Raw genomic sequence first — 18281 nt, forward strand, 5'->3', positions numbered from 1 at the left:
ATGTAGGCTCTATCCTCACTCAAAGATCAGCGAAGGTTCTCAGTTACCGAGAGAAGTTAAACTTAAACATGAAAGAGCATGTGAACAGTGTCAGTATTAAGAAAGACCTTCTGAATAATTTACAGACAGACTCTCTACAACATATGCCTAGACTAGAAAGCAGACATTTATAGCAGCTGTAAACTGCACAGAAGTCTATTTTCCTCTATCACTGGAAAGGGAGCTGGCAGGGAGCAAGAAAAATTAATAAAAACCCAATTTTAATGAAATCCTGCTGACAATGCCTCAGTACCTGCTCCATGTTTGGCAATGGGGTCAATGCTGACGCACTATAGCCAGCTAGGGTCAACACCACAGCCAAAGAACAGATTAATATTACAGCAGGACCAGGACATAAAATTCTAGGGAACAATTTAAATAAAATAGATTCCCGAAAGCATATGCCAGAGATTCACAGGGTTTTTTCCACTTCATGTTTGCATTGTGAATTTGCTTCATGGTATTGAAAATGAAGAATTCTTAAATTAAGCATCAGTCGTCTTACTGACCAGTCTTAAAGGTAACAATATATTTACAAAACGTGTGAAAGATTCAGAAACTTTTAAGAAGTGGGAAGTCAAAAGACTGGTAAAATATTTAGTTTAGCAAAATCTGCACCAGGAAATTAAAAAGCAGAATCAAGTAAATGGGCATCAATTGTCTTGGACAGTAAATTCCTAAGGCTGGTGTACAAGACCTTAGACTGAGGATGCAATTGCTACATCATCCACTTTCCCAACTCGTGTGGCTGCTAATCTGCAGGTAACCAGACGGGGATGGCATGTATCAGGTAGACTGAAAGGATGTGAATTTTCAGAGCTATGATTGCTGCAGATCAGCAGGATCTCCGAGCACAATATTGCTGGTGACAATCTGCTAACCCTGAAGTTACTTAATATTTCATCTGTAATAGGCAAGACCACCAATCTCACAGGATACAACCATAAACTACAGACTCAAATATTAAGGTGAGGCACTGATTTCATATAATAACCTAAGCCCCATATTTGTCAGTGCTGCACCTGAACTGTGACATTTGGCCACAAAATTAATGGGATAAACAGTGATATGGCTGAACTTAAAACTAGACTGAACATAAAACTCTCCTCGTTTGCTCTGAGAGAGAATCAACTGGTCTCATTAGATGTTTTAAGTTTATATAAAACATTTCAGGCCTGATTAATTTAGCACCCACAAGTGCTGCTTATGTCAATGGACTCAAAGAATTCATTTGCACATGATTGCATGAAATCTGTGAATCCCAATGAATGATTCATCTAGTTTCGAGACTGTTGCTCATCACTTCTGCAAACTGGGCAGCTGATCAGAAACTTCCTTACAGCCAGTTTAGACAAGCTGTTTTTTCAAGGTTAGTCCACTGATTCTCATAAAAGTTACTTAATAAGGGCAGTTACACTAGAGAAAAGGCAATTGCAATAGAACTGAATAATACACCATTTCGAATGAACGATCTATAGAATCCTGTTCTCTCTCTCTCACTTCCCCCCCTCCCACACCCCGAGTATTTGCCATCTCTAATTTCCATGAATAGATGAAACCTAAAGGAAACGGGGCAGTGAGTTTGTTCTGATTTATTGAAATTGGCAGTGATTGCTGTCTGGTAGGCAGACAGTATCAAGAGCAGTTCATATGCAAAGGCATTTCTGGAAGTCCAAACTACAACTGCTCTCTCTTGCCCCATCAGTCAACATCCTAAACCAAATTCAGCCCCAGTACAAATGGGCACAACCTCACTCGAATCAATAGAGCAGTATCAGATGTGCATCTGGAGCTAAGAAGTTAACCTTCTCGTTCACTCATTTTGCTAGTGGCATGTTATTTTGTGGCAGAAACAACAAGAAACTTGAATGGCTGGTGATTAAGTTTGATCCACTTAGAAAGAGAGCTACTTTATAATATGGTTGGGGTGGGGATTGCTCTTTGTAATTTGAAAAGAAGCTTCAGCAAAGGGATGATCTGAAATTTTAAAAAGAATGAATGAATTTCCAGTCTCTGCCAGGGCTGCAAAGGTTATTCATGCGCTAATAAAATGTTTATCATTGGGGTGCTTAGGGAAAACTGACAAAGGATTTTTCCAATGGTGAGTGCTTTAAGATAACTTCCTTCAATACCTGGCTCAATGGACTTGTGAGAAACTGGCGTCCTGAACATGCATATACTGGTACGTAAGTTTCTCTGGGTCATCATCTTATCATCTGAAGTGCCGTGTACGCTTAGTGCAATTTAAGTTAATCAAAATACTTGGAGACAAGCGTCTGGAGACAGGTACCTCTTCTGCCGTAGGAGCCTTTACCCATACATAATATAGGAGAGAGAAAAACACAAATGAAGCCTAGATTGAGCCAGCAAATGAGAGGCCATTCCTATGGCAGGCAAACCAGACGACGTGACCTGATTTCAGAATTTATAGAGCCACGTTTATTCTTAGCGTAACTCCGCTGCCATCAACAAGAAAAGCCTGCAAATACCCCTGCTGCACAAAGCAATGCTGGACATCTAACACCATTTAAGACTATGTCATGCAACCACGGTTAGAAAAATCTGCATGGAATGCCTACGAATTCTACCACCCTGCTACTCCACCGTCATGGCTTGGAGTTGCCTTTAAGCAATATAAAATGTCTTCCCCAGGGATAAACTTGCTGATTCAGTGATACTAACTGCTCCCAACCGAGCGCAGGGGTGAGATAAACCAAAAACACTCACTCTACTGCATGGCAACGCAGAGCGAAACCACTAAGTTATCAGGCCAGTATAATATCAAAATTGTCATGCATCAGCAGCTGTGTTTCTGTGGTACAGTACTAAAAATGCCATTCTAACTGTTCCAGCACCAAGAGCTCTGGCATGTGCTGAATTCTCTTTTTTCTTCCCTTCCTGAACTCTACTGCTTTCTCAAAGATTAGCCCAAATATTTGGCTTTAACACTCCAATGCTGAACTCCCTCCTTTGGGGTTTTGCTGGTATATGTAATTTCAGAGAAACACCCCTCCCTACTGTAATGTTAGCGGTTAATACCCAAGCTCCACCCGAGGGTCAATGTGTCCTGACTTTCAAACACATTCCTGAAGGGTCTTTTCAGGAGAAGAGGGGTAAGGGAAAGAATTTATACCACGTTATCAGTAACCCAGATCATTAGGCAAAAAACCAAGGTGTTCCGTGCAACAACCCCACAGAAAAAATGTTTGCAAGGCATGCTTCTAAAATAGAAGCAATTCACCAACAGATGATGAAAGGACAGATTTAATCAACAGCCAACGTATTTCATTCAGTTGCACGAGAAGGAAAGCCCCAGAACAGCATGTGAGCTTTATGAACATATTTCTTCTCCTTCCCCAGGCAATGCCTCTTCCTTTGAGTTTGTGCTGGATACACTGCAGAACGGAAAGGACAGATGGTGGCTGTCTTCCTGGTGTCACTTATTTTTCTGGAACACAGGAGGACCACATGTACCTGGTGGCCCGTTCCACTGAAATTACACAGCTCTTTTCTACAGCAAGGTTATTTTTCTTCAAGTCAGCCACATACAATCACTGTGCCTGTCTGACACACGCACAAGATGCCCTGAAGTATTTAAGAGGGTATTTTGGGTTCTTTTAAATGTTGTGTTATCCCTCATTTTCCCTCCTTTTGAAATGCCTCTGCACCTGGTAGCAGGCACAAATTAAGGCAGGAGCTTTGGGAACTGGGAGCAGCAATCAGAATGACCTCAACACAGCACTGAATCATCATCGAGAAATGGCGAAACTGCTGGAAAAAGGACCTGGATGGACAAGTTAACCCACAAAAATGGAGTTTGATGGGGGGGGGGAGGGGGGGATGGAGAGGAGAGAAAGAGGACCAGCAACCTCAATCTGTAGCACAATGAAAACAATTTTCTTTAAGATACTGTTTCAATAGTACCTCAGACCCATCAGGTTGAAAATTATATAAAGATGGAATGGGGGAGAAATGCTGGAGAAATTGTGGTTAATGAGAAGATTTTATGTATATGGGGTGGAGAAGTCCAGTCATTGAAGAGTACTGGGATGTAATTTTAACCGAATATCACACATTATTGGATATTTGTTACCAAATGATCCTTAGGTAAAACCTCCTAGGGCTTCTGAGAGGAAATGGTCAGACGAGGGAAAAAAAAAAAAGGTTAATCTCAATCTCACCTGCTAGTAGCTGCTCAGATACTGATAATCTGTTTAATCCCAGAGAAATGGTTAAAAAAGGTGAGGTGGTTGTTACGGAAAAAGTGATTCACCACTTACATACCCAGCGAACGAGACGAAGGACAAATAGGTACTTATATAGTCGGTTATTCTCTATTTAATACTTCAATTACCTTTACCAGCAAAAACCCAAAACACCCGTCCATTCTTTTCCTGGACTATCAACATTTGACAGACACGGCTGATCTGTTAAATGTGTAATCAGAAAATTCACGAATTTTAATAAAACCACTAGAAATGACACGGCCTGGGTAGTGTGAAGATGCTACTCTGTAACATGGTAATACCCTGTTAGAGAGATCCAGTAATTACATTGCTGTATAATCAATGAATGCATCTGATGAAGTGAGCTGCAGCTCATGAAAGCTTATGCTCAAATAAATTGGTTAGTCTCTAAGGTGCCACAAGTCCTCCTTTTCTTTTTGCGGATACAGACTAACACGGCTGCTACACTGAAACCTGTCATTGCTGTATAATGTTTCTTTAAACAAAAGCTCACTGTTGTGATAATAATTGCATTGTCTCTGATATTTACATGGCTAGGATTTGTAAACCTGTTATAACTTCCTAAATAAAGAGAGTTTAAAACAACAACAAAATGAAACATGGGAAACTATCGAGGCAGAACGGGGCTCTCGATGGGAAATGTAAAGGTGTTAGGAAGAAAATGTCTGCACTGTGAGAGAAAAGCAAAGATTCTGGTAGTAGGATGAAAATCTGTGGTAAGACTTTCCAAAGTTGCCAGGGAGCCTCATTTAATACTTACGCCCCTACGATGGGGTGTCTATCCCATACAAAGCCTGCCGAGGTAAAAAGGGACAATTACCCTTGTGACAGGCTGCACGTGGGAGAGTCAGGGCTGATACGGCCCAACACCTGATGAAACCCAGCTTCAGGAGGAGCTGGGCTCGGCATAAAGGAAGGAAGTTGGTGGTAAGAGAAGGCTGAAGGGAAGAACTCTACTGTCACTCCCTAGAGAGGAGGGGAGTTGGCAATAGGTCAGGAGGAGTTTAGGGCAGGAGTAAGCCCTGAGATCCTGCCTTGGAATGCAGACTCTGGCAAGAACGCGACAGGGGATGAAACAGCTACAAGGAGCACAGGAAGCTCCAAGAGCAATACAGAGGAGGGCCTGAAGGTAAGGAAGAGAGGCAGGAAAGAACCCGGGGAAACAGCAATAAGACTGGAGCTTGAGCAGATGATGGTTGCTGGGCATAGGATCCCTGGGCTGAGTAATGGAAGGACCCAGGTTCCCCTACTAGCAGCTGGGCAAGTGGCATATACTGGGTAGTGGATCAGAAGACTGCTGGAGTGTCCAGTGGGACTTTGATTCCCCCAGAAGGGGAGGACTACAGTGACTTGGCCGGATGGAACACCCTGAGTGATGAAGAGGGAGTAACCTGACTCCAGAGAGATACAGTGCGAGACCCTGGGCCAAGAAACCCAAGGAGGGGGCGTCAGATTGGTTGGGAGCTAATCCTCAGGTTGGCCACAGCTTTGAATTGTGAACTGTGTGACACCACCCCTGCCTAATAGCAGCCAGTACTTGACTGTACTGGGATGCCTCCAACCAAGCAAGGCCTAAGAGAAGGGCTGTCCCATGCGGACTTTAAATGGATTCTCCCAAGGGCATTCCAATTTCAAAGTTAGTATTCATAAAAAAGGAAGACACATTTGGAGTTTCCGAAAATGCTCCACTTCTTGGGATTGCTTCGGTTTTCCCCTGGACTCTTGGAGGAGTCTGGCTGTGAGTAGACATTGCACAGTATTATCAACTTTGACCACTATCCAGTTTTGGATTCCAACAAATTGAGTCATCTGAGTTTCATGTCCCAGAACAAATTATTTATTTAACTGCTTCGCTCAAAGGACATTTCTGTGTTTAACTCCACAAATCTTATCTCCTTGCCCTGACTTTTTGAATTGAATCACACCAAATCCCAATTACAAACAACTACAGCTACCAAGAAGGGAACAATACCCGCGGTCAGGTTTTAATGGCAAGATCACGGTCAGCACTGAAATACTTCGCCAGAACAGCAGTTACCCATCAGCCACCATCTGACCTGCATTGCTGGAGGTTCTACCAGTATCCAGTATTTTTAAGCCATCCCCAACCCTACAGTTTTCTCCTCAACTACTCTTTACTTGAAAAAGAATTCAATACTTGGAGCCGTGACAACAGGAAACACTCCGATTTCTACTTCTAGGACAAGATGAGCAATACACTTGACCTTCTGTGGTAACATACGTTCAAAAAAGAGCCACAGCTGTGAGTCTCAGAGGCCCGGTCAGACTAGGGCTCGTGCTACAGTGCTAAATAGTGCCGTGTAGGTGTTTCCACTTGGGCTGGTGCTCTGAAACCCACCCCCACCCGGCTTTCAGAGCCAAACTCCAGCCTGAGTGGGAACGTCTGCATTGCTATTTTTAGCACCGTAGCACAAGCCTGAGTCCATAGCCCTGAGCTCTGAGAGTCACTGCTGTGGCTTCCCCCCAAGCGTACAGAAGAACCTCAGAGTTACGAACACCTCGGGAATGCAAGTTGCTCGAAACTCTGAACAAAACGTTATGGTTGTTCTTTGAGAAGTCCACAACTGAACATTGACTTAATACAGCTTTGAAACTTTACTATGCGGAAGAAAAATGCTGGTTTTAACCATCCTAATTTCAATGAAACAAGCACAGAAACAGTTTCCTTACCTTGTCAAATCTTTTTTTCAAAAACTTTCCCCCATTATTGTTTTACTGGTTTACATTTAACAGTACAGCACTGTATTTGCTTCCCCCCAGCCGGCTTCTCGTCTCTGCTCCTGCCTGATTGCATACTTCGGGTTCCAAATGAAGTGTGTGGTTGACCCATCCGTTGGTAACTCTGAGGTTCTACTGTATATGTACCCTAACTGATGTACCACAACCTTTCGGCAGGGCTCAATTGTTATCCCAAGGCTAAGGAAAGGGCTGCCCTAATTTACAGCACTATAGGTTGGCAGAAGTCTGTGTGTCGGAGGTGGAGAAAGGGAACAGAGGTGGACACAGAACCAGATTTTGCAGACTGGTTCCACATCATCATGAATGCTAAAAAATACAGGCAACTCGCTGAAAGCTGAATATAGTGTTGGTTGGCAACAGAAGCAGCTTACCCACATGGCTCTGCCAAAACATCTCATTTGAAAACCTCAGCCTCCCTGCTGCGCCCGTCATAGTCCTCGCCTAAACGAATGCTGAGAAACAGCCCAAAGGCTGCATGTTGTGAAGTGGACAACTATTTCCTGGTCAAGAGGAATGGGTTAGTGGTACAGTGTCCACGTCATCGCAAAGCTTCTCCTCCAGCCTTTGTCCACCAAAGTGCAGATTTGGGGACATCACTGGAGTATGCTGGGATGAGAAGCATATTTTATAATAAATAATTACAGAAGGAAAGTATGTTAAGCAGCTGTGAGACAATGCTATGGTGAGGAAGGGGATGCCTGTTGATGGCCTTTTGAATTATGGGTTATCCTGCTTTTAACTTTTTATGCAGCAGCCAGAGAATAGGATGAGTGCTATATAAATATATGGTACACCCAAAATTAGGATCCCTATTCTCCTGGGCTAGCTAATTGTAGCACACAAAATGTGTGTTCTTTAAAATTAATAGGGTAAAACACATCTTAGGGTACTGAGAATTATCTAGTTTTCTGGGACGAAGGACGTCAGACTTCGCTTACTGTCAAGGTTACTATGCTTTGTACTAGAGAAGTTAGATAACCTACAGTTGCATTTAGAGATTACCTGCGTATTTTTGATACTTTTTTATAATGATACAATAAAAATATGAGAAAAATTTGTGGGAGAGGTTTTCTTAAAAATAAGTGCATAAAAATCCTGTGCATGGAGACACCTCATTCCAGGTATCTCAAACAGAAGCAAAACATATTTTCAACAGACTGTTTCATCCTCAGGAAAAAAGGCTACAACTCAGCTGTCTCAGAGTTTCATCCCCGGAGAGGGGGTCCTGTACAGAGCTTTGTCTGAAACCAAATGCTGAGTCTAATAGTAATATTAGGCATATTCAGGAATTCAAATCCCCTTCCTCCCCAACCCACGGCTGACAAACCTTGCTGAAATCAGGATCCAAAAAACAAACCAAATATGAAAATCTACAATAAATCCTCAAGTAGGGGGAAAGGTAGAGTTGTACGGTGAAGTCTGATCTGTCACATTAGGCACTACATCCCAGTTTGGAGAGAATGGGGCCAGTTGTGTTGGGTTTGCTGTAGAAATTTAAAGCTTGCAACCACAGTATTGAAACATGTACACAACCAAAAATGTATCTCAAAACATGATACTTTCTGTGCAACATTCTTTGGCAACAACAGATCAGACAGAGATACAGCCTGAGGATAAAGATGGAGTGAAAATAAAATTAATGTTACAGTATAGACTGGTGAACACACGAGGCTTCAAATCACTTAGATCGTAAACATGCGTCAGCCCTAGGGGTTAGTCTCCTTTACAACAGCTGTAACAGCAGGAAGGCAGGCAGGCAGAAGCCAAACACTTCTTTCCTTATGCATGAAAAGAACTCATGAAGGAAGTCTGATTTACCGTGTATAGCTCATTCAGGACCTTCATCAAGTCTTCCTGGAGCTGCAATCCGACTTCTTTACTCTACAACAAAAGAGAACCGGAGAGCCATTAGGGACAGTTGGAGGACATGAACATGCCACACGCAGTTGTTAATCTAGACCCAGTTAGGCACCATTTAACCACTCAGCTCAGACACAGTTACAGTCAAATTACACAAACAACTTTAATACCATGAAATGTTATGCATACAGTCAGGGAAACAACATGAAACAGAAAGAAGGCATGTTTTAGCTGAATGCTCATTTTTCAATGGCTCTCTCAGCTACCACAAAGAGAAGCCCCACTCGGAGAGACAAATAATGCCAGGCTGGGAACGCTTACGCTGTGTGGTGTCAATGAGCACTTCGGTGACTGCCAGAGGAGTCAACAGTCGGGCGTGTACCCCTAAGTCTCCATAAAGATTCATGTCCAGTTAAAGACCAAGTGTGTTAACTTCTTAACAAAACCCAGCGCTATAGGCTGGAAAAGCAGCAGCCTATAGCTGTATCTGAAGTTCACAGTCCTGTGTGGTAGCCCTTGCTCTCTCACACACACTTACTTCAGTGCCCTATTCTCCTCCTTGCTATCCTTAAAGTTCCATAGGTCACAGAGTGCAGCATCAGTAGTTGGTGCCAATACAGAGAATGTCAATTATATACCAAATGGGGGAGCTCAGAAGGGATTTGACAAGTATTACAGGTCGGTGAGACACATCAAGGTGCCAAACCTCCTTTTAACTCACTGGCTGACTCTTTGAGACAATGGGTACCTGCACCTGGACACAAGGTGGAAATGGCTCTCTGGAAAGGGAGGATCTTGGGTGGGGGATAAGCATTCTTGGAGATGAACCCCAGTTAGGGAGGGAGGGAGGGAGGGAGGGAGGTCTGCCTGTCTACATGCCTTTTGTGAATAAAACCAAACCCAGGAAAGTGGTTATGTTTTGACCGGCCACAGCTTGCAGCCACTGCACGAGGAAGCATGTACAAAACCCACTTACTTAGACCTTTATTTTTGAATGCAGTGGTAATGCCAAGATATAAAAAAGGAAACCCCACCCACTCTATTTATGAACTCTGCAGTCAACTCCCCCAATTCCCACCTCAAATTATAAAGCCAGACATGGGATTTACTCCGGCAGACAACACCATCGGCTATTTTTAAACTGCAAGTACTACAATACAATTTTAATTGTATCAGCACACATCACTCCCTAGCAAGGGGCAGTTGGTACGAGTGAGGTGCTCCGTTGTAGCCCAGGCAATACAACTCACGAAAAATAAATGGGAGCTGCAACGAGGCCTGATTAGTTGTCAAGGTTCCAACTAGCCAGCAGCCAAGTGTCAACTTAAAAAAAAAAAAAAAAAAGATTTGGGTATTTTGATTCCTTGGCAGGTGACATCAGGCAGGTATTCCTGGCTTGTGATTGGATGAAGCTGCCATATAGAAGTGCTGCACTGTCAAACTCTCGGCTGTAGCTAAACACTGGAATACAGGAACGAACAAAGAGCATGAGCATCTCAGCTTCATTTAAAAGGGCATTTCATCCCCCTGCCTTCCAACTGTCAACGTTCACAACTCACCTAGGTAAGAGATCAAAGCTTACTCTTCACCCATTGCTACAGCCAAGGCAGCGACCAAATGTTTAGTGTTTGGCTACCTGGGTTTTTAAAGATAGTGTTGCAATTATATCAGAATCCAGGGTAACCGGGCAGGCTACGTGACTACCAAAAATAGCCTGTGCTATTGCGATCATTACAGAGTGGCAAATGTCCAGTTTTCAAACGGTGCCTACATACGATAGTAATTTTGCACATTCGTGTGGGCAGACCTGCACACTTCAAAACCTTGCACTCAGCAGGCTGGAGCCTCGTCTCTGTATTATACGTTTTCAAATGAACCACCTACATATATTCACGTCACTAAAAGAGGATACGTGGGCACGTTAAGTCTTCTTGCACTAGACATTTGTGCACATGCTAACCGACTGCGTCTGCTCCCTTTGAGTTCAAAGGAAACTTTCCCCTCAACTTCAATACAAACAGGATCGGAGTCTAAAACAGGTGGTCAAGAAGTGGCAATTTATTCCCGCTGCAACCCGAAAAGCTTGAATAAGAAACTGAGGCCTTTAGATACACCAAAAAGCACATTCAACAAGTGTATAGTCAGACTGCTTAAAATTTTCTGGATTCTCCGTGTGTTTATGCATGTACCCCCCCACCCATACACCATCCCTGCCTCATGCATCCACTGAAAAGCATATCTTCCTCTTCCCTCCACTCACTGGCTCTCCAATAGCCTGAGCAACTTTTTCTACAGCAAGAGCGTGCGAGAGCAACAGAAAGCTCTGTTATACAACTGGCTGGAATATTTGCACAAGCGTACACTTGACATAACTCAGCCCACGGCACTTGAAAGAATGAAGCCAGTACAGCTACAATTCAGCCCAGACAGATGTTTCCTTTCTTGCTGCTGACGACTCGGAGAAGAAATGTCTCATCCATTATCCCTGTTTATTTGAACAGGCTGCTGAAGCGATTTTGACTTACTGCTTTAAGTCCAGCTCCCTGTGGAGTACAGGACTGTTTGATAACCAATGTGAAATTTTATGCTGTTTAAAATACAAGGGGCCTTCGGAAACTCCAAGTGATGCTGACACAGAGGCAGTTAATCATAACAGGTATCCGAGACCATCGTGCTTTCCAAAAAGGTACTGCAACTGTGACTTTCTGATCCAGAGTGCCCTTACATGCGGTTCTTTAAAAAAAAACAAAACAAAACAAAACCATGTAGTCAACTGTCATTAGTCCCCACAGACCACATTATAAGGAAGCTGTGGATTTCAAGGGGGAAATTTCCTCCAATGAAAACCTAACCAGAGGACAATTTGCCATATGAAACCTAGTAACACCCCTCTGATAAAGCAATTAATTCCTGGCAATCCTATGAACTGCATTCCAAAGAAGGGGGCGGAGTAAAGGCAAAGAACAAACAGAGCTGCCTTTGTACGTTATCAGACAAAACATCTCTTTTCTTTAAGCTTCATGGAAAAGAATGAGTCATCATTCTAAACAGCTCAGGACACTGAAGGGAAGAAAATAAATTTCCTGTGGGCAAAGTCTTTTTATTTTAATTTTTGACATCCTATTTGTTGCCTGAAATGGTCTAGATTCGGAGCTTAACAGTAGCCCTGGTACTTATAACCCAGCCAAATCAAAAAGACTTTCCCAGCAGGATTTTAACCTGCAAAGGATCATCAGTAGTAGTTGTCCCTTTAGGCCACGCATCCTTTCAGGCTGCGGCGGTGGTCTCCTGGGGACCAGCGTTCTTGCAGAGCTGTGCTCCTCTAACATATCAGTATTAAAAGCAGCAGCAATCTCTGAAATGCAGTTTTAGCACTCCGAGCCTAATCCTTAACACTTTAATTCTTCCATCTGTAATGTAAAAGCTGTGATCATTCAGAGACACAGGAGGGGAGCTAAGCCACACTGAACCCTTTCGCTTCCAAGGGTTTTAAAATGAAGCACATCCAGATCGTATTTTGTGGAGGCAGGAGTAAATGGAGTAAAAGGACAATGCCTCTATCTCTCCACTACCACCATACTCATTCATAAGCCAGCCATGCCCACAGTACATGCAACTAATAATTGATTCTGCTTTTATTTTAATTAACAGGTGATTCAATCTATTTCAACATGTGGCAAGAGGTTATTTCATCCAGATTTTTTTCCCATTCACTAGGTTTTAAAGCAGCACCATTCATGTCTCTACAGATAAAATTGTACCAGCCTTTTTAATACAGAATCCAATTTTCTAGGGGGTTTATATTTCAGCTGCAGATCGGCATACAAAAGTTGGAAGCCTCGGAGCAATTTTCACATTTCCCACCACCAGGAAAGGAGCAACCTGTTTGGCCATATTTAAGTTAGGGGATAGGGAGGAAGACACTCATGACTTTACTTGCATTTTTACACAAAGGCCACGCTTCAAGGAGGACTTGAAATCGTTTTAAAAACCATCACTAGACTGTAAGCTCTCTTGAGCAGGGACCTCATCTATAACTGCTTCTACACAGTGCTATAATCTCTCTTTTATAGGACATTAAAATACAGAGAGTCTTTTTCCTATAACAGGTTTCAGAGTAGCAGCCGTGTTAGTCTGTAGTTGCAGAAAGAAAAGGAGGACTTGTGGCACCTTAGAGACTAACAAATTTGAGCATAAGCTTTCGTGAGCTACAGCTCACTTCATCGGACAAAAGCTTATGCTCAAATAAATTTGTTAGTCTCTAAGGTGCCACAAGTACTCCTTTTCTTTTTTCCTATGAAAATGCTAAAAACATTAAGTTATGAAGGTTTGGAAATGCGTCACTCAACATTTCTTAGGGAGAACACACACAGTTCTCTCCCACCCCACCACCTTTAAAATAGGGTCGTAAAACGTTAAGAGTTATAAACAAAAACACACTGAGCACTGACCTCACACTTCCTTTCTTCTGAATGTTTCGACATGAACTGGACCTCTTCCCCCCAGTCCTCCACTCAATGAGACTCCTACCCAGTTGCTACATTCACAGTCTTGGGGATCAGAAACAGGCATCTTAGATTTACTAATTCCCTTATTCCTCTCCTTGAATGTAGATGTCTGATAGCTTCATGAGTGGACTTCTCATGTTCCTTGCATGGGAGCTATTAGATTCAAGCTCTAACAGGTGTGGGTCTGTGGAACTTCATTACTGGTCTGACTGACCCTACATGCTCCACAAGATTCAACAAAAAAGTTTATCATATCCACAGAGGTCAAGCAGCTCACACAAGTTCAACATTTTTATAGTGAAAACTCCGAAATTTACCCACACTACCTTATTTTTAATTGCTCCCCTTCTCCGCGCCGCCCCCCCAAAATAGTATACACTTACCTGGACCTCGATTTCGTGGTCAAACGTATAGCCCAAATTACTAGGACTGATACTGATATACAGGGAAAGAGGGAGGAGACCGTGTCGTCTAACTGTAAATCATTCTGCTGTATCTTCTATTTTAACACTGCAAGGAGCATACAGTGTTTCTGAAATTGGGCAAATACTTGGTCACTGAGATCACACACAGAGTATGTGCCAAGTTGAGGGAAGTTTTAGGTATTAAAAAAATGACGAAGTACTTGGACACAGTCTTTCGCTGTAGATACTATAGTGATTAATACCATATGAAAATCCTAGGGGGAGACTTTTTATGAAAAAGAAGCAGGTTTAGGAGGCCATCTACTGTGTCAAACTTCTCCTCTTGCTTAAAATCTAACTATTATTATTATTTTGTTCCATTCCTTCATTTTGACATATGTAAACTTTTAAACGTTCTCACTATGACCCGTGACCTAATCCGTGTCTTGGCATATAATGTACTTACGTGAAAATAATTTACATTATTCACTTGTGAGCCTAATAAAAATATTCTTAAACCAAAACAAGCAGAGCTGTCTGAAAGCTGAGTTCAGATGGTTTGGATTTTCATGTGTTCCAGTCTCACCACCACCACCACCAACTCCATCCCTGGGTGGCCAGATGGACTGCTAAGAAAATACACTTTCAGCTAGAGCCATGACAAAAGACAACTATTCTACTTTTCAAGTGCTAGCCTTGTAAGTGAAAGGGGAAAAAAAAAGAAAGAAAGAAGGATCAATGATTTGCAATCCCCAAGGCACTGTGCAATAATATTCCCCACATTCCTTCAAATCACTAGGAGCCAAGGAAAGCTGGAGATGCTGCCATCTCTGCAGCTATAGGCTCGTAAGGATTTTATGACCGCCTTCTTCTTAATGTTAAGGATTATTAATGAAACCGAATGGCTGGTTCTGTTCTAAGTGCCCCGAACACTGATCTTTTCACACTGAAAGAGCTTTACCACCAGTGTGTTGGTTAAATTGCCTTAACTGGCCCAGCCATCTTCCTTTCAGCCAATTCTTTTCTTATTGTTTATTTATTGAAGAAAACTGCTCATTCATTGGACAAATTGTTGAAGCAACTAATTAAGAAGAGGTAGAAGCCACCAAGCATATGTCTGGAGTACAGCTAGGAGCGAGGGTCAGGCAGACAGACCTGCACTAGCAGGGTTCAAGCTAGTGTGATAAATTAGCAATGTGGATCTTCCAGATCAGGCTGGAGCTCTGGCTCTCAAACACAGAGGATCGGGGGGGCTTGAGAGCCCAAGCTCCACCTGAGCCGGAACATCCTGGGGATGCAAGTTCAGGGTGAAGGAGAAGAGGGTAGAAGAAACAGAAGACCAAATAAAATTCTAGCCCTGCAAATGAGCTCTGAAGGAAGAAACGGCACACTTAACGGGATTGGAACAAGTAGCATGGAAATGAAGATAAGAAAAATCAGTGTTGTGAAAACAAGAAACATTTCAGGAACTGTGCAATGTGGCAATCCTAATGTAATGCTACTCTCAGTACAATTTCCACTGCATAAGGCTGAGGGAATGGAGTTGAAAGAGTTGACCTAGAAGCTGGCTGTACTTGTGAAGTGGAGAGGGAAAAACAATGTACTGCAGGAAATAGAGCAGTCACAGCACGGCAAGGACGAAAGGAAATGCCTCAGGCAATGGCAAAAATTGCTGAGTGAATGCTTTAAAAGATGAGGGACCTGAAGCAGAGAGAGATCATTACTGGCATTCTAGGGTCTAGCCACTGGGAGTGCGTCTAGATCAGAGACCACTGACCCAAACCTCACCACATTAACAGACTGACGACACCAGCTGAGAAGCTTTGCTAATTCAAGGCACCTCCTGAACATGATGCAGGGATATGGATGAAAAGACCGGTGAGAGGAGTTCTCAGTCTCTCCAGTTGTTGATATCTTCAGGCTTCACCACTAAGCAGGCAGAAACCTGGTTATGAGATCCCCTTCCTCCGCCCTGCCCCGCCCCCAAAGAAAAAAGAAAAAGCCAGGTGTTACAGAACATGGTATTGGCAATCCAGTGTCAGGTGCTCTTCCTTCCCAGCACGGAGGCAATGCTCCAGCCTAACGTTAGTGAGTGCTGTGCTACTGGAGGTGCCCTCTTTCAGATGAGACTTAGCGCTGACCACTTGTGGTTATTAAAAGATCCCATGGCACTTTCCAGAGGAATAGAGGCAGTTGTCAAACGTCCAACCTGGGTAATTAGAGGGAAAGTTTAGGGAGGCAGGATGCATTTCCAGTTGGCTAACTTTTCACTTCCCACGTGCTATTAAACAGCTGCCACTTGCCTTCCCAGAGCTGGCGCCCTCTCAATGGTGGGTGAATTGATTGTTAGTTTTATAGGGTCTTGGGAGCCTTTGGGATGAGAGGCTGCGCATGCAGGTACAGTACTACTATATGGTACAAAGTGCAGGGAATATACATGTGCGCAAATATAAGCGTAGAGCTCACTGTGGAGAGAATGTCTCTGTGATGCTGAATATTAGCAGAGTGGGCAGAAACAAATCTCTCGTAACCAACAGAGGTAATGTTTACCTCAGTGAAGTCACGACAGGAGTCCAACAATAATGCACCTGGGCTGTATCTTGGTGGCCCAAAAAGGACACAGTCAAGAATACGATTCACAGATCTGAAGGGCAGAAGAGACCATAAAATCCATCTAGTCTGATCCTCCTATCTAACACTAGCGATAGAATTTCTCCCAGTTACCCCAATATTGAGCCCATAACAGGAAACAGAGGCATGCCTTTGGCCTTGGGTGTTTGAGTTCACAGGTTATGAGGTGATGCTGTTGCCATTGCTGATCAATGAACATTTACTTTCTTGATGGAAAGAAAGCAGACAGCTGAAGGACGAAGGAATTTAACATCCAATTAGCCAAGGACAAAGCAATGCCTGCAGTAGAAAGCAAAGCGTAAGAGAATTTCTAACACGATATCCCATTGTGCAGCAGACTTATGATCATCAGAGCCATCAAGCTGAAAATCCATACTTATACCTCAAAGAAAAGAGTCAGATGTGCAGGGGTCAAAAATATTTATGACTACAGTGTATGAGATGGGGATAGGATGGAAAGGTTTCAAGTTAAATCCATGTTTGCTTTATCCAGATGCTTGCCGTTTTAAAAGCCTGAAGTTGTAACCAATCTTATAGGAAGCCTTAACTAAAATTTAAGCAGAACTTAGAAACTCATTAGGATATTTAGGCCCAATTATAATAATAGCTCCAACAAGAGTGCCTATGTCACCCTCTAATTAGCTTAGTGACATTTCAGGTAGATTCTGTGTTTTTCCACATTCAAGTCTTAATTCAGAAGAAACAATGAGTTCTGTCTTCTCGACCTGGGAGGTCACCTATTTCAGTGAACTGCATTTACATTCTTCCTGGAAAAGGGCATTATATGAAAAGTACACCGAATACTCGGGCGGTGAGGAAGTGGGAAGAAGGGGTGCCAAGCACAATGGGTTCAGCTGTATTGCTGTAAAGATATGCATTGCTGAGAGGATGTGAAGGAAAAAGGGACTGGGCACAAAAAAGCCACCCCCACACTTTGTATTTGAGAAATGACGACCAGCACCCACCAGAAAAAAAAAATAATTTCAGCAAAATTAGAAGAGCGACTCATCAGCTTTCTTGACTTGCAACATCAGTATTTTCCTTTCAAGCTGCCCATCCCAAACATCCTTTTCAGTCCAGGACAAGTAAGCCAAGAGAGTTGCCACAAGTGCGCACGCACTCACACACACACGCGCGCGCATACACACAATCTTTTGTTACAAGGGGCTGTGTCTGAACCAGGGGCAAACCTGTAGGGTGATGCCACACGTAACTGGAACATTAATTCTCAGAATGCTGCACCAGCTTCAACGCTCTCTTTGTTCCATCTCCCAGCCTCCATCTAATTTAATCAAGACATTTTTGGGATCTACATCATGCTTACTTGGCTGTTCTGCATTTCACTGAACATTACAACCTGAGCTTCAAAATATTTAGGGTGGTGGTAAATAAGTGTTAAAGAATGCTGTCAACATTTTATGCCCTGAATGTAACATACCTTTTCAACATGGCTACAATCGGACAGCAAGACAGACAGTCTCTTGGATTCAAAATAACCATCCTATGAAGTCCATGCTGCAACGGGTTTATGTGGAAGGTGCTCAGGTACAACAGTGATGGGTGGACATAAACACTAAGACAGATGATTCTACTCCACTGCCTGAAATCACAGCAGTCAGTGGCAGAGCTAAGACTAGAATCTGAGTCCGCAGTCTCTAAAACCTGGTCCCTAATTACGAGACCATCTTTCTCCTCCTTAAAGTGAAAAATAGACGAGGGTAGTATTAAAAAATTGCAGAAACCAAGCACTTAACTTGAGGAAAATACTTAAAAATGGAGAGTGAAAACTAAACCAAAAACAGCTTGGTGATATCTTTTCAGTTATCATTAAG

The 18281-nt window shown here is 42.9% G+C and overlaps 1 protein-coding gene across 6 annotated transcripts in view; it reads right to left on the reverse strand.

Moving 5' to 3' along the window:
• Positions 1–18281, reverse strand: part of SRGAP2 (SLIT-ROBO Rho GTPase activating protein 2) — a 203326-nt gene that overhangs the window by 64175 nt on the left and 120870 nt on the right. For all 6 annotated transcript variants that reach the window (XM_037884821.2, XM_037884822.2, XM_043533697.1 and 3 more), the window contains one exon: positions 8865–8927. In XM_037884821.2, the coding sequence (XP_037740749.1) occupies positions 8865–8927 (63 nt within the window). The remainder of the gene's footprint in view (positions 1–8864; positions 8928–18281) is intronic.

Source organism: Chelonia mydas, chromosome 21 (assembly GCF_015237465.2).
Source record: "Chelonia mydas isolate rCheMyd1 chromosome 21, rCheMyd1.pri.v2, whole genome shotgun sequence".
Lineage (NCBI taxonomy): Eukaryota > Metazoa > Chordata > Testudines > Cheloniidae > Chelonia > Chelonia mydas.